At 38.5% G+C, this 20,885-nt stretch overlaps 1 protein-coding gene across 2 annotated transcripts; it reads right to left on the bottom strand.

Annotated features, from left to right (window-relative positions):
• Nucleotides 1-8,652: 8,652 nt before the first annotated feature.
• On the bottom strand, nt 8,653-14,336 carry LOC146378171 (C-type lectin lectoxin-Phi1-like). 2 transcript variants are annotated; one of them, XM_084944855.1, is made up of 8 exons: nt 14,221-14,336; nt 13,526-13,603; nt 13,171-13,269; nt 12,701-12,787; nt 12,460-12,624; nt 12,165-12,328; nt 11,917-12,029; nt 8,653-11,800 (listed from the first exon to the last, which is right to left on the bottom strand). In XM_084944855.1, the coding sequence occupies exons 2-8, from the start codon at nt 13,569-13,571 to the stop codon at nt 11,683-11,685; spliced, it is 792 nt and encodes a 263-aa protein (XP_084800981.1). In that variant the 5' UTR covers nt 13,572-13,603; nt 14,221-14,336; the 3' UTR covers nt 8,653-11,682. The 2 variants fall into 2 exon arrangements, with proteins under 2 accessions (XP_084800981.1, XP_084800982.1); XM_084944856.1 differs by lacking the exon at nt 13,171-13,269.
• Between the last annotated feature and the right edge of the window lie 6,549 nt (nt 14,337-20,885).

Raw genomic sequence — 20,885 nt, 5'->3', positions numbered from 1 at the left:
ACAAGACACTTGGATATTGAAAAAAAGCACTTGTATAAACCTGTGTGCGACTGGGTGAATGAGGCTTGTAGTTAACAAAAGCACTTTCTCGTGGTGTAGATTGAACAAGGTGCTTGAAACATTTCTCTGATATCTTGGTCCATATTGACATGATGGCATTACACAGTTACTCGAGATTTGTCGGCTGCACATCTGCATGAATGAGAAGTTGAAGAGTTGTATCTAATTATGTGACAATGAATGTAATATAATGTGTCATGGTTCTAGGTCTGGTGACCCAGTGTTTATGTTTTTGATCATTAATATTCTTTGATTTAGTTACTGGTTATATTTTCTAGTTCTTAAGTTTTGTTACTGTGCCTCCCTTGTGTTCCATGTGTCACGCTGAGTCAGTTATGTTTTCATGTTTGCTCTTTCTTAATTTTTGTGTATTCATTATTTGTTGTAAAAAATGGATCATGATCAGGGTTTAGTCTTTTATTAATGGTTTGAGTTCATGTTCCCTTCCATTTACGAGTTTTTTTAAAATATTTCATGCCTTTAGTCTTTGTTTTGGTTTTGTTGATAGGTCTGCTAGTTCCCTTTTGTGTTCCCTTCTTTTCCTCCAGTCTTTCCCCTGTGTTTGTCTTTTGTCGCTGTGTCAAATTAATATGGTTACATATTACATATTTCATTACAGTTTTTCTCTTCATCTTGTTTGTAGACTTTGACAGTAATACACCTGCCTTGCCAAGAATTTCTTGATGTGTAGATGTTAAGCTGTTTTTCTTGACCATGGAAATAATTCTGTAATGCATTTTCAAGCTTTGTTCAGAGCTTGGAAAGAAAACATGTTCTCAAGAAATTTAAATTTTCTTCCCAAGCTTCTTAGATTAATATGACCTGGATGTCTGTGAACCTTCATAGACAATTCTGTAATGCACTTTAGTTGTCTTCTGTTGTCTTTCAGCTCTTTTGGTGTTGCTGAGTTGGTCAGTACAGCATAAATGGTCAGTACTGCCTTTGAATCTCTTTGTACTGTGTACAATGACAATAAAGGAATTCAGAACAATTCAATGTAATTCAAATCTTGCAAATCCTGACAACTTGACATCTTCTCTTCTACTCTTCTTAGCATCTTCATCACCGTCACATCTTCTAGCTGTCTTTTGGTCACAATGTTGAGGTGGTATGTGTAAAATATGCATCCACATGAATGTGTCTCAGGTTGACCTCAGTGGCTTCTAAAACTGATGAAGCTGTCTCCCTGTATACATATTTCTTGATTTGGACTTACTGTTCGTTTTAACTACCTACGAAGTGCAGTTAATGTCCCCACATAGCAAAATTGGTATGGCCCGGATTTGGCCCACAAAATGTGCTTACACATGGCCCACATACCACAAAGAATGATGGCCCTTTGGTGGCCCAGATCTGGTTTGCCAGAATTAATGCACACATGGGCCAGCACAAAGCCAGTTGCAGACACACTGGTGGTCCTGTGCTGGCCCAGAACAGTTTCAGCTCTGGCCCCAGGTGTCAGCCTAATGTGTACCTTAATCAAGCCATGTAATAACAACATGTGCCGGAACATAATAGTGCAAAAGTAACATGACGAAACTCTGTTCAGACAGTGAACACTTTTCTGACAGTATAACACTTTTCTACTCTCTCTGATTACTTAAAGTGCTCTATACAACATGTCACATTCACCCAATCACACACTTTCTCTTCCTAACTAGATTTGTACACATTCACACTCTTGACAGAGATCCAGAGCCAGGGATCAAACCACTAACCTTCCAATCAGTAGGTGACCTGCTCTGGCTCCTGAGATACAACCACGCAGTGGTAAACATGAGTAAATCGTCACTAGGTTTTGGATAAAGTGTACACTCACAAACCTGTCAAACCTGCATTTGAAACGTTTGCTACCATAGCAGTATAGTATTGAAACATGGTATTTGGGTCTTCTAACTAAAATAGGAAAATAGGAACATAAATAGTGCCATCATTGCCAGACCTGGCCCCCATCTGGGCAACATACACTCTGCCATGACACCAGTCAGTCAGAAGTGCCAGCTTGATGCCAGATCCGGGGAAGACCTGTTTTCTATGAACCTGGGCCACATAAACCAAACCACAATCGGGCCAGATGTGGCATGCCATCAAATAAACAGTGGCATCATTGCCAGACCTGGCACACATCTGGTTGACATACCACTTACCATGCCAGAAGTCAGCCAGCAGTGCCGGCTTGACACCAGATCCAGGCCAGACCTGTTTGCTATGTGGGTCATCCTCTGTCATTGTTATTTTGTCTCTCTGTTGAGCCTTTTGTGAATTCTACTCAGAGATGCCACAGTGTTAAAGCCACAGAGCATCATAATACAAGAAGTTATTGCTTCTTATCTTTCTTAACTGACTTCTGTTTCTTGTACCAACTTCTGCTTTTGACTGAAAAAGGAAGTTGCCCCATTTTTGTCTGTTAATGCTGCACTTTGTGTTACATATACACTCACTGGAAAATGTATTAGATACACATTGCTAGTACCAGGTTGAACCACCTTTTACCTTTTTTGGAGTAGATTCAACAAAGTGCTGCAAACATTTTTTCTGAGATTTTGGTCCACATGATAGCATCACACAGTTACCACATTATAGCCAGGCGTTAACAAATAAATAAGGTTTGTACGCTGTTAGGGGACTTTGGCTTCTTTGTCAGAAGATGTTACCTGCTTAAACATGTATGTGTCACCTATTCATAAAATAATATATATCCTTGTGGCTTTTAATAGCCTAAATATGCTTCAGAAATATTTCTGCTCATGTTAAAAAATCTTCTGCACATTCAAAACATGTCACACAGGTCTCTGTTTGGGAATCAAGCACATGTCATCAATGCTACAGAGTATGACTGAAAACAAGAAGCCCAGGCAACATCTTAAGATTACATCACAAACGGCCCGGAGGCCAACACGAGGAAAGTACCCAGATGCAGACACAACATACTCAGTGAATCAGTCACATTATTTACAACACAGATCTTGACTGCTTACATGCAGTGAAGCCGATTTCCAGCTTGGGGAGGGTATTGTAGACTGAGCAGCTGAGTATTTGTCCAACCTGAGGTTTAGTGTTTCCAGCGAGGCAGCGGGCAGGAGGACAGGCGGTAGAGGTGAAGAGAATCCAAGTTTAGATGGCAAGGTTCAGTGGTGGGTGAGATTTCTGGCTGGGAGCTGGGTGCTTACGGTGTAACTGATGAGTCAAAAACTGAGAACACAAGGAGAAGCAGGTAAGGCAAAACATCGACCTGAAAGGAAACAGAGAGATGCAACTTGTTACCACCATTGGCAGCTGTCGGACTGGCAAAGGAGAGGTGACGACACTGGGTTTAAATGCAACCTTTTAATTGCAGCTGATGCACCACAGGCGAAGGAGATTACCTGAGCTACACCTCAGGGCGGACCCAGGGAAACATTGTGCGAGGAGACAAACCCAACACTTGCTCGGATCATGACAGATTAGATGGAAATCAAGCAAAAGCACATCTAAACTAAAATATACTAAAATAAATCAATAAAACAACATGATTTTCAGACCTTTTTAGTAAAATTTCTATTGTTGCCGGTATTCTTTACAAAGTATTATTTTAGTATTATTTCACAGAATTGTCTATGAAGGTTCTCAGACATCCAGGTCATGGATGATTGTCAGCCTTCACATTTCTTACAGCAGCTTAAATAAAGTTGTTGTTGTTCTTAATTAAAACTTTTGTCAAAAAGATAAAGGTTAACGACAAGGTTACATTCCATTAAATATTAGAGATCAACACTAAAAATCTACATTCATAACAATAACTATCACCCAACATAAAAATATCAGAATAGAGATACAGCACTTCAGACAATACTTCTTAATCCAATTCCAGAAAGAATTACGAACTACCTCTATTTGGTTTACCAAACATTTTTCCTGCCCTTATCAGCTTGAAGAAAATAAATACAAAAGTAAATCTATGTTAGGTCTTTACTAAGATATCAGCTGATCAAACAGAAGGTGCTACCAACCTAATACCACCCAAACAGCTCTTTGGTGATTGACCCTGGATCTCTGATAGTGTTTGTTTTAATCCAGGATATTTGGAGCTAATTAACTGAGCCCTGTGTGCTACTGAATGGGACCTTAAATTGGACATGAAACTCTACATGTATAAGCCCAAATTTACACCATGGAGCCCTGCTCTCAAAAACTGAATTGATGTAACACTATCTGTGGAGCTGGATTTAAGAAGCAGTTTTTAGAGCATGTTCAGCACCATCTTGTGTCAGTACAGAGCGCCACGTCATCAGGTTGGTTGGTTGAAGTCACTTTCACCCTCTGTCTCTTAAGCAGTAAGTGGTTCTTTGTTTTGTTAGCTGCACTGAAATGGGACAATCAAAGCATGATAGGGAATCCTGACATCTTCCAACATGTCTGAAGGGAGAAATAAAAGTCCACATTAAACTGGATTTTCCCATTTCAATACAGCTAGCCAAACAATGAAGAACCATTTGTTGCTTAAGGGTGAAAGTGGACAGTATATTCTTGGTTTATTAACATAAAACTCATTTCTGCAAAGAGACAGTACAAAAGTGTGTAATGTAAGTCTGTTTATTGCAACCAACCAACCTGACACAAGATGGTGCTAAATATGTTCTAAAAACTTTAGGCGCTTACTTCTTAAATCCAGCTTCACAGACAGTGTTAAATCTATGCCAGTTTTTGAGAGCAGGACTCCATGTTGTAAATTAGGCTTTATGCATGCAGTCCATTTTAATGAATCAGGCTTATTCAGGCAAAACGTGCAGATGCATGATTGAATTTGAATCTGGGGAGTTTGGAGATCAGGTAAACCATTTGAGCCTCGTATTCTGTTTCTTAAAGCTTCCTTAGTAGTTTTTGTTGTATCATTTAATTCATTGCCTCATAGGAAGAGGCCACTTAGAGACTTTTGTGCCATGTGTGGGCTCAATGGATGCACAGGGCCTCACAGCCAGTGGGGCACCCCTGATTTTTAAGCTCCGCCTCAGTATGTTTGGAGAGAATTAAAATCACTTGTGTTCATTTGTAGCTAGACGAGCTCCTTCATGTGTTTACTGGTTAAACATTAAATGTAGTATATAAACTACACTGAAATGATAGGGAAACTTTAGTTTGTGTTTGTGGTATAATCAATTCATAATCATCAGTGAAGACATCTATAACCATCCGATGGGTTGATTAATTCTCACGTCAAACGTTAGCCTGAGCCAGTGGATACCTATGCAGATGGATCAAGAAGCCAAATTTTGACCAACTTTTCTAAAAAAGGCAAAAAGGAGAAGTTTGGAAGATGATAAAGAGTGTGATCATTGGCATATGTGACATGACAATTTTACTCATGCTGTGGTTTAGCTTTTATTATTTTCATTTTAAAATAGAAAAATGTTTATTGTACTTTATTTTATTTTATATTCATCTTTTGCTGTCATTTGCACATTAATGCTGGATAAATTTGTTTCCTATTGTATTTTCTATTTATCTAGACAATGGCCCAGTTTATTTTCATTTTTAGGTGGGAGGTGAGAGAATTTAATAATATGTTTCATGTTGAAGTGCTTTGTTTTCTAAATCAGATTTTTTTGCATCCAAGTCTGTGATTGGCTGGTTTTGTGGCACAAATATAACGGTGTAGCCTACAGAAAGCGTTGAGCGCGCACGGGCGGAAATGTTGAGAGCGCAAGCTCTCAACATTTGCGACAAGCGCAAATGCAAAAACTGAGCGAGAGGGGCTGCTATTGTGTGTTTGTGTATGGATTTTCTTTTTCTACGTGCGCTCAGAATAGTGGCACAAAAATAATGCCATAAGGGGATGGGTGTTTTCTCTCTCTCATAGATAACCAGACTTGATAAAAATGAACTAAAAAAAAAAAAAGAACGAACTCGAATATAAGACAGGAATATTAACATGACGCGTGACGCAAGATGTGAGTGGGCGCTAACACCGACTCAGACCTTACCTCAGTTGATCTCAATGGGTAACATTATAGGGTAAGGCAAGGTCTCACAATGGTTTCACCCAAAACCTCTTGGCTCTCCACCATTTGGTCTTAGACCTGAAGAAGCTTCCAGATGACAAGTAAAATGTCATCAAGAAAAGTCCGCTGTTTTTCTTTCCAAGCTCCTTAGATGACCATGGCCTGGATACGTGAGAAGCTACACAGACTTATACCAACTGTATCTTTTCAAAGTACAATGACTTCAGTGACACAAAGAACAATAGCTGAGTGACACTTTAAACCTTTCACTGCGTTTTTCTAAATGCTGATATGCGGATGTGGAGGGTGAAGGTAACGGTGGTCCCAGTGGTAATCGGAGCACTAGGTGCAGTGACTCCCAAGCTAGGCGAGTGGCTCCAGCAGATCCCAGATTCTGTCCAGAAGAGCGCAGTCCTGGGAACAGCTAAGATACTGCGCAGGACCCTCAAGCTCCCAGGCCTCTGGTAGAGGACCCGAGCTTGAAGGATGAACCGCCCGCAGGGGCGAGCTGGGTGTTGTTTTTATATTAATTATTAGTAACTTATAAATAATAACAGCTTGACAATAAAAAAAAAAAACCCTTATAATTAACTTTATTTATTTAGTAATATTTAAAAACAAAACCTGAGTAGATGTTTCCATGGTAATATTTACTTAATATATTTATGTAATTATATTTACAGATCACAAAAGTCTTCTGAAGTCTAAATAATTCAAACAGTTAGGGTCTCTTTTGACAAATCCATTGGTTCTTCTTGTCACAGCTCACTGATTTAGGGAGGAGGCTGCTGAATCCAGGAGCTGAGGAAAAAACAAGTTTGATTAAAGCTCATAATTATTGACATAAAACAAAATTGATTTATCCCAGATTTGGAAAAATATTTTAAATCTTTATTGTTTCAAAGTTTCTCTTACTTATCAGTCAGATTTCTTCCATCCCCCCATAACCCCTATCCCCTGGCCTGAGCGATGCGGTCCAGCAAATCAACCAACCCCTTCATCTCAGCCTCAAAATCCGAGGTGGAACAGTCTGCGGGGTCCATGTTCTGGTTGTGATCTTCTGTTATGAAACGGCTGTGTGCAGGCAGGAGAAGGATCCAAAGTGCAGACTCCGGAGACAGAAAGTAACTCAAAACACAGCTTTAATGCTGAACTCAAAAGGGTAATAAAACTAGGAATACAAAATACACTTACCAAGACAGAACACACAGCTAGATAAGGGTAGAGCGCAACACGGACACAGAGAAACAATGGCCTTAAATACACAAAGGGAGCAATCAGGGAATAGGTAACAGGAGGGAAACACAGCTGGGGCAAATCAGGCCTAACGAGACAAAGGAAGCAAAACCAGAGGCATTTACATGAGACACGGACTTTCAAAGTAAAACAGGAAACATAACACAGACTGAGCTTACAGACACAGACTCACAGGCAGGCACTACAACAGAGGGAACAGAGACGTGGGACCAGGGCAGACACAGACACTGACTGGACACGGGGATATAGCAACTAAGGATTACACCGAGACATAAACCATAAGACAGAACTCTAAGAAACCAAAGACTAGAAATGATAAGTAATATAATAAACTCAAAACCCTGGGTCAACGACCCAGGCATCCTAACAAAAACAAACAGACACCAGCATGTACTGCATGAAAAGCAGAAAAAAACATTCATCAGATATACAAGAGAAACTAGTGTGAACATGTAAACTTATACTTTGTCAGTTCAAAGGTCAGGTTCCTTTTTCTTCACAAGATGTCCAGCAAAAAATTTTAAGCTAAAGATATAAAATATAAACCTCAAAATTTGCCTTATAATTTAAGAATATTAAATTCCAGAGGCTTTCGGAAGCTCTAGCATTTCTGTTGTAAGCTAGAAACCCTACAATAATACAGAGAACTCAAACAACCCCCTTTGAGGAAGCAATTGTCGAAAGTGCAGAAGAAAAACTCCCTTTTACCAGGAAGAAACCCTCAAAAGTATCAAGTTCAGACAGAAGCAGCCACCATCTTTCAATGAATGGTTGTGGGTGATTGGCAGAAAGACAGGACAAAAAACAAACTATGGAAGAGAGCCAGAGATTAGCAATGCAGCGCCCACTATTGGCCAAAGGGCAGCAGCAGCTTACAATGGCCATGTTTTAATTTAATTAATAATATCTTCACAGGCTATCCAATAGATTTCTGAAGTTTGCAGATCCACTGGCTCATGGTTCACCACAGCTTACTGATTTCCATCAACCACTTTGGACAGAAACTGCACATCTTCATTCTAACAGTTACAGAAGCACTTCTTCCATCAAATGGTTGGTCTTATATCTATAACTCCCTCACACCCAACCATACATCACAGCAGTTGTTCTGTTTTTGAAGTATAATCCAGTCATTGTCTTGTAGAAGATGTCACTGCCACCAGTAAGCGATGTTGCACTGTTGCGTAGGCCAGCTTCTGCTTTTGGCTGAAAAAAATAAGTTGTCCTACAGCATGTTTGAACTTTACATAGTGAGTTCTTTTACACACACACACACACACACACCAGAGACTTAGTGATGCTAGTACCATGTTGGGGCCCTTTTTTGCCCTCAGAACCACCTTAAATCTTCTTAGCATGTATTTATGTATATTTATTAAGTATGCACACAAATTAAACACAAACAAACAAACGATCAAAACAAAAAACGGTGAACTTGATTTGACCAACACAACATGCACAACATGAGACTATACTAATAAATTGAACTTCCTGTTTTTCTCTGTGGTTGATGTGAACAGTGTGACAGATATAGAGGACAGCCCTCCTTCTTCCTCATCTTGATTAAACATGTAAGGGCTGCTTGAACAGTGTTGTTCTTGGCTTGATTAAAAACTTTTTTAATCAAAAATTAAAATTCCACAATGTTGTGGCAATAATTTAATTTAATATAACCCACTAAAGCTAAGACTATGGTCAGATATAGATATATAACAACACAAAAATACCAAAATACTGATACTTCAGACTACAGTATTCTTTGATGTGAAGTAACGCACCGCCCAGCATTAATACAGGGAACAGAAACTCAGTATACAAACTGCACTGCACTGAAGAAACCCCCATTAGTGACACAAATTAAAAACAACCAGTGCCAATTTAGATCCTTTTCTGTTTTGTCCTAAATGCTGTCAGGAGTCATATTCTGTGTACAGTAAAACTTCTTCTATAATCATTAATTGTGAACTTTTCTAAACATAAATAATATCTCTATTTTTCACACATACTCCTCTGTATTAAGTCTTTTTGTAGCTAATTGATTTGAAACATGCTGTTTCTTTGGGACAGCAGGCATCAATGCTCCACTATGATCGACTAACACTGAACTCATTATGTCATCATGTTTTGTATTTCTTCTGTTATGTTTCTTCTCTGTCTCCAGCTCCTCATTTTTCTTGCTACGGTTCTGGTTTTCTTCAGTTGGGTTTCATGAGCTTTTCTAATAGGCTTGTACTAAGTTGAGATTAGTTTTCATTAAAAATTCATTATTATGAACTAATACAAACAACTTCAAACCCCCCAAAACCCCCAAAACATTAAAACAAACAAAAAGTCACATTTTACACTTTACACACAGATGAAAGAGTAATTTTTAAACCTATACTCAAAGAAGAGTAGGAGGACCAAGATTAGTAAAAGAATTTCCCGGCACATTACTACTGATGGACACAATTTAACGCATCCAGCCTTCTTATCTAGCAGAAAAAAAACAAAAACATATTTCAGTAACTAAATGTATTCATACTCTTAAGAGCTATGTGAGTTTATATGAAATGCAATAATTAAATTATTGTATTTAAATCACTATTACATATTTCTTTTATGTGCAACCATATAAAATACACGTGTTTACATCTTTCTAACAGAAGACACATAATATTTTCAGGACATGAAAAAAAAAAACAGCCTGGTTAATGAAAAGGTAATAAATCAAATCTATTATTGTGTTTTAAAGCAGCGGTCCCCAACCCCCGGGCCACGGACCGGTACCGGGCCGCGAGAGTTGAGGCTCGGGTGTGAAATGTATGGTTTTCAGGGTTTTTATCATTTTTTAGCGTTATTTTGTTATTGTTTTTATCGTTAACTCGGTTTTCCTGGGTCTTTTCCCTTGTGTTATGAATAAATCTTCTTTTTTTCAGTACCAGTACTAGTTTTATTTTGTTGTATTTATCCGAGACACCTTAAAGGCCGGTCCGTGAAAATATTGTCGGGCATAAACCGGTCCGTGGCGCAAAAAAGGTTGGGGACCGCTGGTTTAAAGATACTAAATAACTGATGCTATAGTTTTTCTGGTGAGGACACTTATTTGCAGAATTTGAAGTGTATAAAAATCCAGGATTTATTCAGCTGCGGTTTTCTGGTGCCAGCAATAATAAACAGCACAATGACATCACACTCTGAATTTCTTTAAAATCACATTGACAGCATTCTTTGATATTAAAGAAATTTGTCTCGCATTACACAGAAAACAGCTTTCTCTGAGCCAAACTCAGGACCTTCTTGCTGTGAGGCAACAGTGCTAGCCACCCGGATCTTGTATGTTTGGTTCTATAGTCTCTATTATTTAGACTTCTGGTTTGGGTGTTATGTTTTGACTTATGATTGGTTTTGTGATCTGTTCCCTGATTGCATAGTTGATAAGTGAATTACCTGTCAATCCACTTTTATCTCGGTGTTAGTTATTGTCTGTCACTGTGTCAAGTTCGTATGTCTTTGGTTTTGGTTCTACTTCCTGTCCCATTATCTGTGATTAGTGTCAGCTGTCCCCCCCACCCTTTGCCTTTTGCCTCATTATCATCTCGGTGTAAATATTATCTCAGTCGTAACTTGTCATGTTTTCTTTATGCTGTGTGCATTCTGTATTCCTCCAACTTATATGGGGTCCTTGATAGAGTGACAGTTTTTGGTATCTGTGTTTGACCTTCATGATTTTGTACTTGGTTTGTGTTCATCAGTGAAGCTGCTTTTCAGTGTGTTCCCTTTTTCCCTTTTCCTGTATGTTTGAGTCCAATTCCTACCTGCCACACACTGAACCTTTAACAATAATCTTTATTTCTATCAGAAACAGAAACTAGCAGAGGTGTGACTTATAATTTGTGCAACGCTGGCTTTAGAGAAGGTAATGAAATAATTGACATTTTAAAACAATTGTAAATCTTTTGAATACCACAATGGCAAAATGCATTGTTCTAAAAGATTAACCTGATTGCAGACTGAAATATGAATTATCACGATTACTGCAGTGGGCTCTCAGCAGTAAACCCATCAATTGTAATGCATGTATGCCAGTCAATTTAAAGTATTAGTTTAAAAGACATATTTCCTGCCCTTATCAGCTCATGATATCTGTTGATCAGTCACAAGGCCCTCTTAGCATGCTTTCGTCATGTTATCAAAACAGCCCAGAGCCAGTTGCTCATAGATAGTAGACCTCTAGTGAAAAGAGGGTGAGAGGGCGGCCCAGAAGGGAATAACGAAGGGAGTTGATCTACCACTGGATTGGCAAGCACTCCTTCTCCACAGTAGTGTAGCAGGCTATTTGCTTATATGCAATTATATTTACAGATTGCAAAAGTAATTTGAAGTTTAAATGTGGTAATTCAAACAGTTAGGGTCTCTTTTTACAAATCCATTGTTTCTTCTTGTCACACTTCACTGATTTAAATCCTTCGTTTTGGACAGAAATTACACAGAGACCATCAGAAGGAGGCTGCTGAATCCAGGAGCTGAGGAAAAAAACAAGTTTGATTAAAGCTGATAATTATTGATATAAAACAAAATTGATTCATCCCAGATTTGGAAAAATATTTTTAAATTGTTATTGATTCAAAGTTTCTCTTACTTATCAGTCAGGTAACTTCCATCCACCCATGTCCATTTCCCACCTTCAGCTCTCAGACCGATCCAGTATCCATTTTTTCCTGAACTCTTCCAGCTTTTGTCACTGATATATTTCTGATGAAAGAGAAAGTTATCAGAAATACTCAAATACTTTGCTTAAAACACCGCGACACGGAGTGTGTGCTTAGATCAAAAGAAAATGTATTTTTGTTAAATAAATCTGTGCTAATGAGCCACAGTTCTCATTACCTTTTCTGCTGCATTAATTACAACGGCCAAATCGGAAATCTTTCCTTTGCAGTTTTCTCGAGCTTCTTTCCAGGTTTTCTGCTCATGAGGTTCAGCATCATTAATTGCATAGCAGTTTGACTCAAAGGGGAGCCAGCCCTCCTGACAAGCTTTGCACACCTTTTCTGCAAGTATAAAAATCAATTAATAAAGATCATCAGTGCACATTTATTTGACATTACCTATTTTTGTAGCTGATAGATTTGGAGCCTACTGTTATTTTCTTTGGGACAGTAGGCATCAACACTGCACTGACCTGGACCAAGACTGAGCTCCATCTTCATGAGTTTTATTTGTTCTGTTAGGTTCTGGTTTTCTGCAATGAGGTCTCTGATCTGTGTTTCAAAGGCAGTGGAGGTGTTTGTCCAGTTGAGTTGACTCCTCAATAAGTCTTTGTTCTTATGAATTAACAATGTGGTAACTGAAAAACAAAACGTAACACTTCTTTGGCTTTACACACACATTGCAGATGAACTAATTTTAAAAGTTATACTCACAATAGATGCGAAGGGCCATGATCAGTAACAGAATACCCCAGCAAATGGTTACTGATGTACAAGATTTTATACATGCACACTGCTTATCTAGGAGAAATAAATACTTATTATAGCAATCAAACTAATTCTTACGTTTAAGATTTTAAATTGCTTGTGTCAACTTAAAATCATTAATTGGCTTTTTATAATCATAAAACCATTCTAATTAATGAACTTTTTAAATTACTGTCTAGGGAAAAACAGAAAAATCTGTTTGAAAAAGTTCAGAGGCAAAACCAAGGTGAAGCCCATATTATGGATCAAACTTCAATAACAGTGAATCCTGTACATATCAAAACATGATTTGAGAGGATGTTGTCATTAAGCTCTTGTAAGGAAAATGCCAACAGCACACTTCCAGTTTCTAAGCAAGTTTCATTTCAGTTCCTGTCGTAAAAGTAGCAGTTTTGTATTGTCTTTGTATAATTCACCATTTGTGTCAGATGGTTGTTTAGTTCCTTTGTTTTTCACGTTCATTTCTTCATATAAATTTTCTTCCTGCCTTCGTACTGAAAGACTTAAAGGGTAACCTTGTAGCAGAAGACAAAGAATGATTTCATGGCAAGAAAAAAAAAGGTAGTCAATCTAATTTGGTGGATGTCAAGTCTAGTTTGTTAGTTAAAGTGACTAACAAAAAAAACTATTGTTTTTCTGTTGAGGTCACTGTCATTTGCAGATTATGAGGCACCAAATTTTCTACCCTTCCAGTTTGTATGACAGGCTGGTTAGTACTTTGCATGATGCCTTGTAAAAGTAGTGGTTTTGCGTTTGCTTTGTATAACTCACCATTTGTGTCAGAAGTTTGTTTAGTTCCTTTATTTTTCATGTTCATTTCTTCAAACACGCTGTTTTCCTTCGCTTTAACTGAAAGAATTGAATGACAATGTTGTAACAGAAGACAAAGACTGTTTAAATGGCAGGTAAAAAAGAAATGCCTGTTTAAGAAAGGTTAGTTAATCTGAGTAATATGATTTGTTTTGTTGGTTAAAGGGTAGTTGGAATTAATTCATTACTAAGTAACCACAATTTTCCAAAGCATATTTTGGTTATTTGCAATGCACAAAAGTTTTCGATTGTTTGTTGAGGTTTAGACCCTCACCTTTGTAACAGTCACAATGGTGTGGTGTCTCTTTAAGACGACCCAAGACAACTCAAGTCTTTAGTGACTCCCAAATTTTAGATTTTGAAACATCTGGAGTGTTATTCATTTCTAGAAAAAGCTTGATGTGGTATTCAACTTGCAAATGAACTTTCAAAACTCATCTGACATTAATGCTGAATCAAATTTCCAGAACCATTGCCTTGCGCACACATTGGAAATGAGATATCAACCCGCACTGGTGCATGATCAGAAATTACAATTGTATGGTATTTACACATGGTGACCCTTGGAACAAGGAAATGATCAAAAAGAAAATAATCAATCATCGAATACGAATGATGCACAGGGAAGAAGAAGGAATAGCATTAGCTTAGCTTACCTTCTGACTGGCATCACTTTTTAGGTTTTAGATTGACTGGTGTGTTGTTAAACTTCTGCTCTGCCATTGCTGAAGTCTTTCTGTTGAGCTTCTCATAACTTGTGCACCAAAAAATAGCACTGTGTTAAAACTAAAAAGAATCATAAAAAAAAATTTGTTTCCACGCCTTTCATTTCTCTCTTTTCGTCCAACTTCTGCTTTTTACTGATATAGATGAAGGGCAAGGTCAGAGAGGGTTTTTTTCACAGCGTTGGTGTGACAGGATATATATTCAGCAGTTTTAACTCAGTGGCAGTGTCTGCAGCTTGTTCTCATTTACTTCGGTTGTCAGCTGTTCCTTTCTTGATAATACCTTAAAACAAACAGACACTTTTCCTTGTCAATGCAACAATTTATCAGTGTTTTTTTTTTCAATCTTTGCAGATATGATGATGGTCCAGCATGTACTGCATGAAAAGCAGAAATATAATGTGGTCCATACCTGCTTCATGCCCTGGGGGACGGGGCTATGGCTCCCCACACTCCCTAGCAGATCATTACATGGAGAAACCTTTTGAATACAAGCGTGCCGATCCAGACAGGTGTACACACAGGTGTTCACAGACACAAGCTACACCTTTCTTGGCTGCTACCTCAAAGCACATTGTGCGCTGTCGATCTTGCGTACTGCACAATAACATGTAATACTTAGTATCTACTGTTATCTACTGTTAGCTAGTTTATTGTGATGGTGTTGTATTTATTATGTTGCTCTTTGTTGTTTGTTTTCTCGTCTGTTTTTTCTTATCCCCATACAGGTGATCCAGGTGTTTTCTCTTTTTCTCTTCCCCCCATTTCTCACATCTCTTCTCCCCTCTATTTTTCTTTCTCTCCCTCTCTTTCTTTCATTTTTTCTCCCTGTCCTATCCCCCAGTCATGTTTGTCCCGTCTGTAACAACCTAATCAAATAAATACACAATTATAATAAAGGTCAATCAAATGGACCAATATGGCAAGGCCATGATGATCCAATTGGTAAAGTAAATCCGCTTGGCATCTTTCTTGGCCTTCAGACAACAATTCTGATGGCTAAAGATCCAAATGGGACAGGCAAAAAAAATATAATGTGGACGGATGATCAATACAGAGCAAAAAACATTCAGATATACAAGAGAAACTAGTGTGAACATGTAAAATCATATTATGTCAGCTCAGAGGACAGGTTCCTTTTTCTTCACAAGATGTCCAGCAAAGAAACTAAACCTAATGATATAGTTTTAGGAGCTATAAAAGACTAAACTTGCTTTATAATTTGAGACTTTATTATATTCCCGAGACTTTCGAGAGCCCTAGTGTTTCTATTGTAAGGTAGAAACCCCACAATAATACAGAGAAAATCCCAAAAATTCAAATATTCCCCTTTGAGGAATGACTTGGCAATAGTGGGTAAGAAAAACTCCCTTTTAAGAGGAGGAAACCTCAAACAGTATCAAGAGGGGCAACCATCATCCAAAGACAGGACAAAAAAACAAACTATGGAAGAGAGCCAGAGATTAGCAATGCAGCGCCCACTATTGGCCAAACAGCAGCAACAGCTTACAATGTCCATGTTTTAATTTACTTAATATCTCCTTAGGCTATCCATTAGATTTCTGAAGTTTGCAGATCCACTGGCTCATGGTTCACCACAGCTTACTGATTTCCATCAACCACTTTGGACAGAAACTGCACATCTTCATTCTAACAGTTACAGAAGCACTTCTTCCATCAAATGGTTGGTCTTATATCTATAACTCCCTCACACCCAACCATACATCACAGCAGTTGTTCTGTTTTTGAAGTATAATCCAGTCATTGTCTTGTAGAAGATGTCACTGCCACCAGTAAGCGATGTTGCACTGTTGCGTAGGCCAGCTTCTGCTTTTGGCTGAAAAAAACAACTTGTCCTACAGCATGTTTGAACTTTACATTGTGTATTCTTTTACACTCACACACCAGAGACTTGGTGATGCTAGTACCATGTTGGGCACCTTTTTGCACTCAGAACCACCTTAAATCTTCTTAGCATGTATTTATGTATATTTATTAAGTATGCACACAAAAAACAAAAAAACAAAAACAACTACCAAAACAAAAAACAACCAAAAAACAGTGAACTTGATTTGACCAACAATATGTGTAATATGCACAACGTGGGACTATACTAATAAGTTTCCTTGCAGCTCTGTGCTTGATGTGAACAGTATGAGTGAATGAAGAGTACAGATATAGAGGACAGCTCTTCTTCTTCCCCATCTTAATTAAATATGTGCAGCTTGAACAGTGTTGTTATTGGCTTGATTAGAAACCTTTGTCAAAATTCCACAATATTGTGACAGTAACGTGATTCAATATAATGCACTTAAGCTAAGAATACGGTCAGATACAGATATATAAAAACACAAAAATACCAGAATACAGATACTTCAGACAACAGCCTTCTTGTTGTGAAGTAACTCATCGCCCTCTGTTGGCCAAACAGCATCAATACAGGGAACAGAAACTCAGTATACAAACTGCACTGCAGAAACCTTTAGTGACACAAATGGAAAAACCACAGAGTGCCAATTTAGATCTTACTCGGTGTTGTGTTAAATGCCGTCAGCAGACCTACTCTGTGTACAGTAAAACTTCTTCTATAATTATGAACTTTGTGAATTAATTGTAAACTTTCATAAACACACACGTATACGCGCTCACATGCACGCACACACACCAGCTGAACAATATGCAATTACCATTACCCAAAATTATGTCTTTTTGTAACCAATTGATTTGGAAAATACTGTTGTTTTCTTTGGGACAGCAGGCATCAATGCTCCACTGAGCTCGACTAACACTGAACTTATTCCATGATGTCAACCTGTTTTGCATTTCTTCAGTTATGTTTCTTCTGTCTCCAGCTGCTCATTTTTATTCCTAAGATTCTGGTTTTCTACAGTTAGCTCTCATCAGCTTTTCTAATAGGCTTGTGCTAAGTTGAGATTAGTTTTCATTAAAAGTTCATTTATATTAAAAAATACAAACAAAGGCAAACACACAAAACCCCCCAAAGAAAACATTAAAACAAAAAAAAGTCACATTTTACTTTTACTTTACACACAGATTGCAAATGAATGTAATTTTTAAACTATATTCAAAGAATAGTAGAATGACCATGATTAGTTAAAGAATTCCCCGGCACATTACTACTGATGGACACGATTTAACACATCTAGTCTTCTTATCTAGCAGAAAAGACAGTTAAATGTATTCATACTCTTAAGATTTGTGGGTTGTGTATGAAACGCAATGATTAAATGTCACGGCTGGGGCAGCAGTCGTGCGGGGAAGTGAAGGAGGACAGACAGTGGCGGTGATGCAAGTGAGTTTATTTACAGTGAACGATAAATAATAAAAACAAGGGCAAAACTAAACGTAAATCTAAACTGGAAAAAACTAATGACAAACAAACAAAACCTGAAACCATAACTCACAGAATCACATGTAGGGGAAACCATAAGGAGGTTACACAGGGGATGGGAAGCCGAAAGAGGGGCAGAGAGCTGCGGAGATTACCAAATAACACAGACGAACCGACAAGGAACACAGGCAGGCACACACTATAAATACACACAAGGTAACGAGGGAATGACACACCAGAGGGGAACACAGCTGAACCTAATTAGACACAACAAGACACAAACCTTCAAATTAAAACCGGAAACTCACAGACAGTTTTGCAACACAAACTCAGGGACACGAACAGAGCATAAGAGAGAGCCACACAGGTAGAAATAATAAAACACAAGCCCCAAACCATAAGAAGTAATACAAAATAAGAATTAAAACAAAACATAAAATGATACCAAAATGAAACACAAAACGCTGGGTCTAATGACCCAGGACCATGACATTAAATTATTATATTTAAATAAATGTAACATATTTCTTTTATGTGCAACTATATAAAAAACATGTTTACATCCTTCCAAAAGAAGACACATAGTATTTTCAGGCCAAGAAACAAAACAGCCTGGTTAATGAAAAGTTAATAAATCAAATCTATTATGGTGGTTTAAAGATACTAAATAACCAATGCTATAGTTTTTCTGGTGAGGACACTTATTTGCAGAATTTGAAGTGTATAAAAATCCAGGATTTATTCAGCGGCGGTTTTCTGGTGCCAGCAATAATAAACAGCACAATGACAGAACACACTGAATTTCTTTAAAATCACATTGACAGCATTCTTTGATATTAAAGAAATTTGTCTCGAACTCAGGACTTTCTTGATGTGAGGCAACAGTGCTAACCACCCGGATCTTGTATGTTTGGTTCTATAGTCTCTATTATTTAGACTTCTGGTTTGGGTGTTATGTTTTGACTTATGATTGGTTTTGTGATCTGTGCCTTTAGTTCCCTGATTGCATAGTTGATAAGTGAATTACCTGTCAATCCACTTTTATCTCGGTGTTAGTTATTGTCTGTCACTGTGTCAAGTTCGTATGTCTTTGGTTTTGGTTCTACTTCCTGTCCCATTATCTGTGATTAGTGTCAGCTGTCCCCCCCACCCTTTGCCTTTTGCCTCATTATCATCTCAGTGTAAATATTATCTCAGTCGTAACTTGTCATGTTTTCTTTATGCTGTGTGCATTCTGTATTCCTCCAACTTTGATGGGGTCCTTGATAGAGTGACAGTTTTTGGTATCTGTGTTTGACTTTCATTATTTTGTACTTGGTTTGTGTTCATCAATAAAACTGCTTTTTCAGTTTGTTCCTTTTTCCCTTTTCCTGTATGTTTGAGTCCAATTCCTACCTGCCACACACTGAACCTTTAACAATAATCTTTATTTCTATCAGAAAGCGAAACTAGCAGAGGCATGACTTATAATTTGTGCAACGCTGGCTTTAGAGAAGGTAATGATTCAGTAAAAGGACTAGATGTTACAATCTCTGATAATGCATTTCTTTAAATGGAGAAAATCTTCAGGGATGGCTGTTATGAGGAAAGCAGGCCAGAAACTTTACCAGCGGCAAACATTGTTGTGTGCCTCAACTTTTGGTCTTTTACCCAACATAATCTGACATTTTTCCTCTGTTAGGTTTAGGGATTAGAGATCTGATCTACATTATCATATTAAAATTTGGGACACATCGCCAGTAGTGGACCTTGGATTCATCAGGTGTTTCAGCCATTATCACTAGACACCCTCATCCAAGGAGGCCCTGCCAGGGTTGATCAGGCCCCAGAGTGTGTCAATGGTTTATGTTAAATTGTTATTCTCTTCTTCATTCTTCTCTTTAGTTTTCTGCTGTTTATTTTCTTCTATCGATTCACTGCAACTGAGAAATAATACTTATCTCTCTTTAGCCTTTATAGAGCCTGTTAGGTTTATCTAGGCACAAACCTATTGCTGGAACAACTGAGACAATCTACTGCAGTGGCAAAAACAACACACAAGACACCAGAGCTCTTTGTGTGATCTCGTGCATGAGGGAGGTGACCGAGACCGAGCGCTGTTCCTGCCGCTTGAACCCCGTCACTCTCGGTCAGCACCTCCGTAGCACCGCTCTTTATTGTGGTTACATGAATATGCAGTTTCATTAACATATGACATCTTAAACAGGCATGTGTGTAAACAAATAGTACCAGTCTGTGTGTATTTGTAGGTATGCGTGTGTATGTGTATGTATGTGGGTGTATGTGTGTACATGGGTGTGTGTATGTATGTGTGTGTGTGTGTGTGTGTGTGTGTGTGTGTGTGCGTGTGTGTGTGTCAAAATGTGACCCTGTGAATGACTCCCCAGATAGCTGGGCCAGGGAGTCCAGCAGTTCACCTAAACAAAAGGCTCTTATACCTAAACAGATACAGATGTGTTTGCCATACCATATACGAGAAAGAGAAGATACGACCTCTGTCGTGACCTTAGGATGTGTGTGCTATCCCAGAAAACTCTGGAAAAGGAGTGAACGTACTCTCATCTCATGGTACACAGAGTCTTAAAGACCTACTAAGGATGAGACATTTTATCAATATGCAAGTGATTTTATACCTCTAAGCATAAATGATTATATATTTCTAAGTACAAATGACAATCATAAAATATAACCCTGACAGAGCCTCACTTCTTTAAATGGATAGAAAAGGTGATAGAGAGAAGTAAGACAAAAGGGACAAGACAGGAAAGAGCAGAGAGGAGAGCCAGAAGGGGGGCGCCCGATCTGGCTGCCTACACCTCCCTGCTGGATCGGGCTGTACGCTCTACCTCCCCACTGCCTCCCAGAAAAAGGGAAGAAGAGCAGAGGGGAGAAGAGCGGTTAGCTGACTGCCTTAGCTGCCCAAGTGATGTCAGCCCTTTTTAGCCATAGCCAGTGACTGGTCCTCTCAGCAGTGTTAGCTAATTCTCTTATAGCCTGCCGTTGTGCCTGTCCTCTGAACCCAATCTCTCTAAGCAGTTTTGCTGTTGTACTGGCAACAAAGCCCCTGCACCCCACTTCCACCAGGTGCACCTTGATCTTCCAGCCTCTGTCTTCTGGCTCAGCTGCCAAGTTGGCATACCACAGCTTCTTACGTTCAAATGCTTCCTGAATTGCTCCCTCCTGTGGTACCGTCAGTTCAATGACGTACGCATGTTTTTGGGAGTTAGACCAAAGGACGCGGTCT

Source organism: Perissodus microlepis, chromosome 11 (assembly GCF_051167445.1).
Source record: "Perissodus microlepis isolate ML-2025 ecotype Zambia chromosome 11, ASM5116744v1, whole genome shotgun sequence".
Lineage (NCBI taxonomy): Eukaryota > Metazoa > Chordata > Actinopteri > Cichliformes > Cichlidae > Perissodus > Perissodus microlepis.
This window is presented reverse-complemented; position numbering and strand designations above follow the sequence as displayed.

Bases quoted from the DNA above. Each gene is read 5' to 3' on its own strand.
- LOC146378171 (XM_084944855.1), bottom strand. From the start codon at position 13,571: ATGAACATGAAAAATAAAGGAACTAAACAAACTTCTGACACAAATG. The intron at 12,788-13,170 runs GTGAATTATACA...TATTTCTCCTAG, and splicing joins ACAACCATCTGACACAAATG to ATAAGCAGTGTGCATGTATA. The intron at 12,329-12,459 runs GTCAGTGCAGTG...TTATACTTGCAG, and splicing joins GGAGCTCAGTCTTGGTCCAG to AAAAGGTGTGCAAAGCTTGT.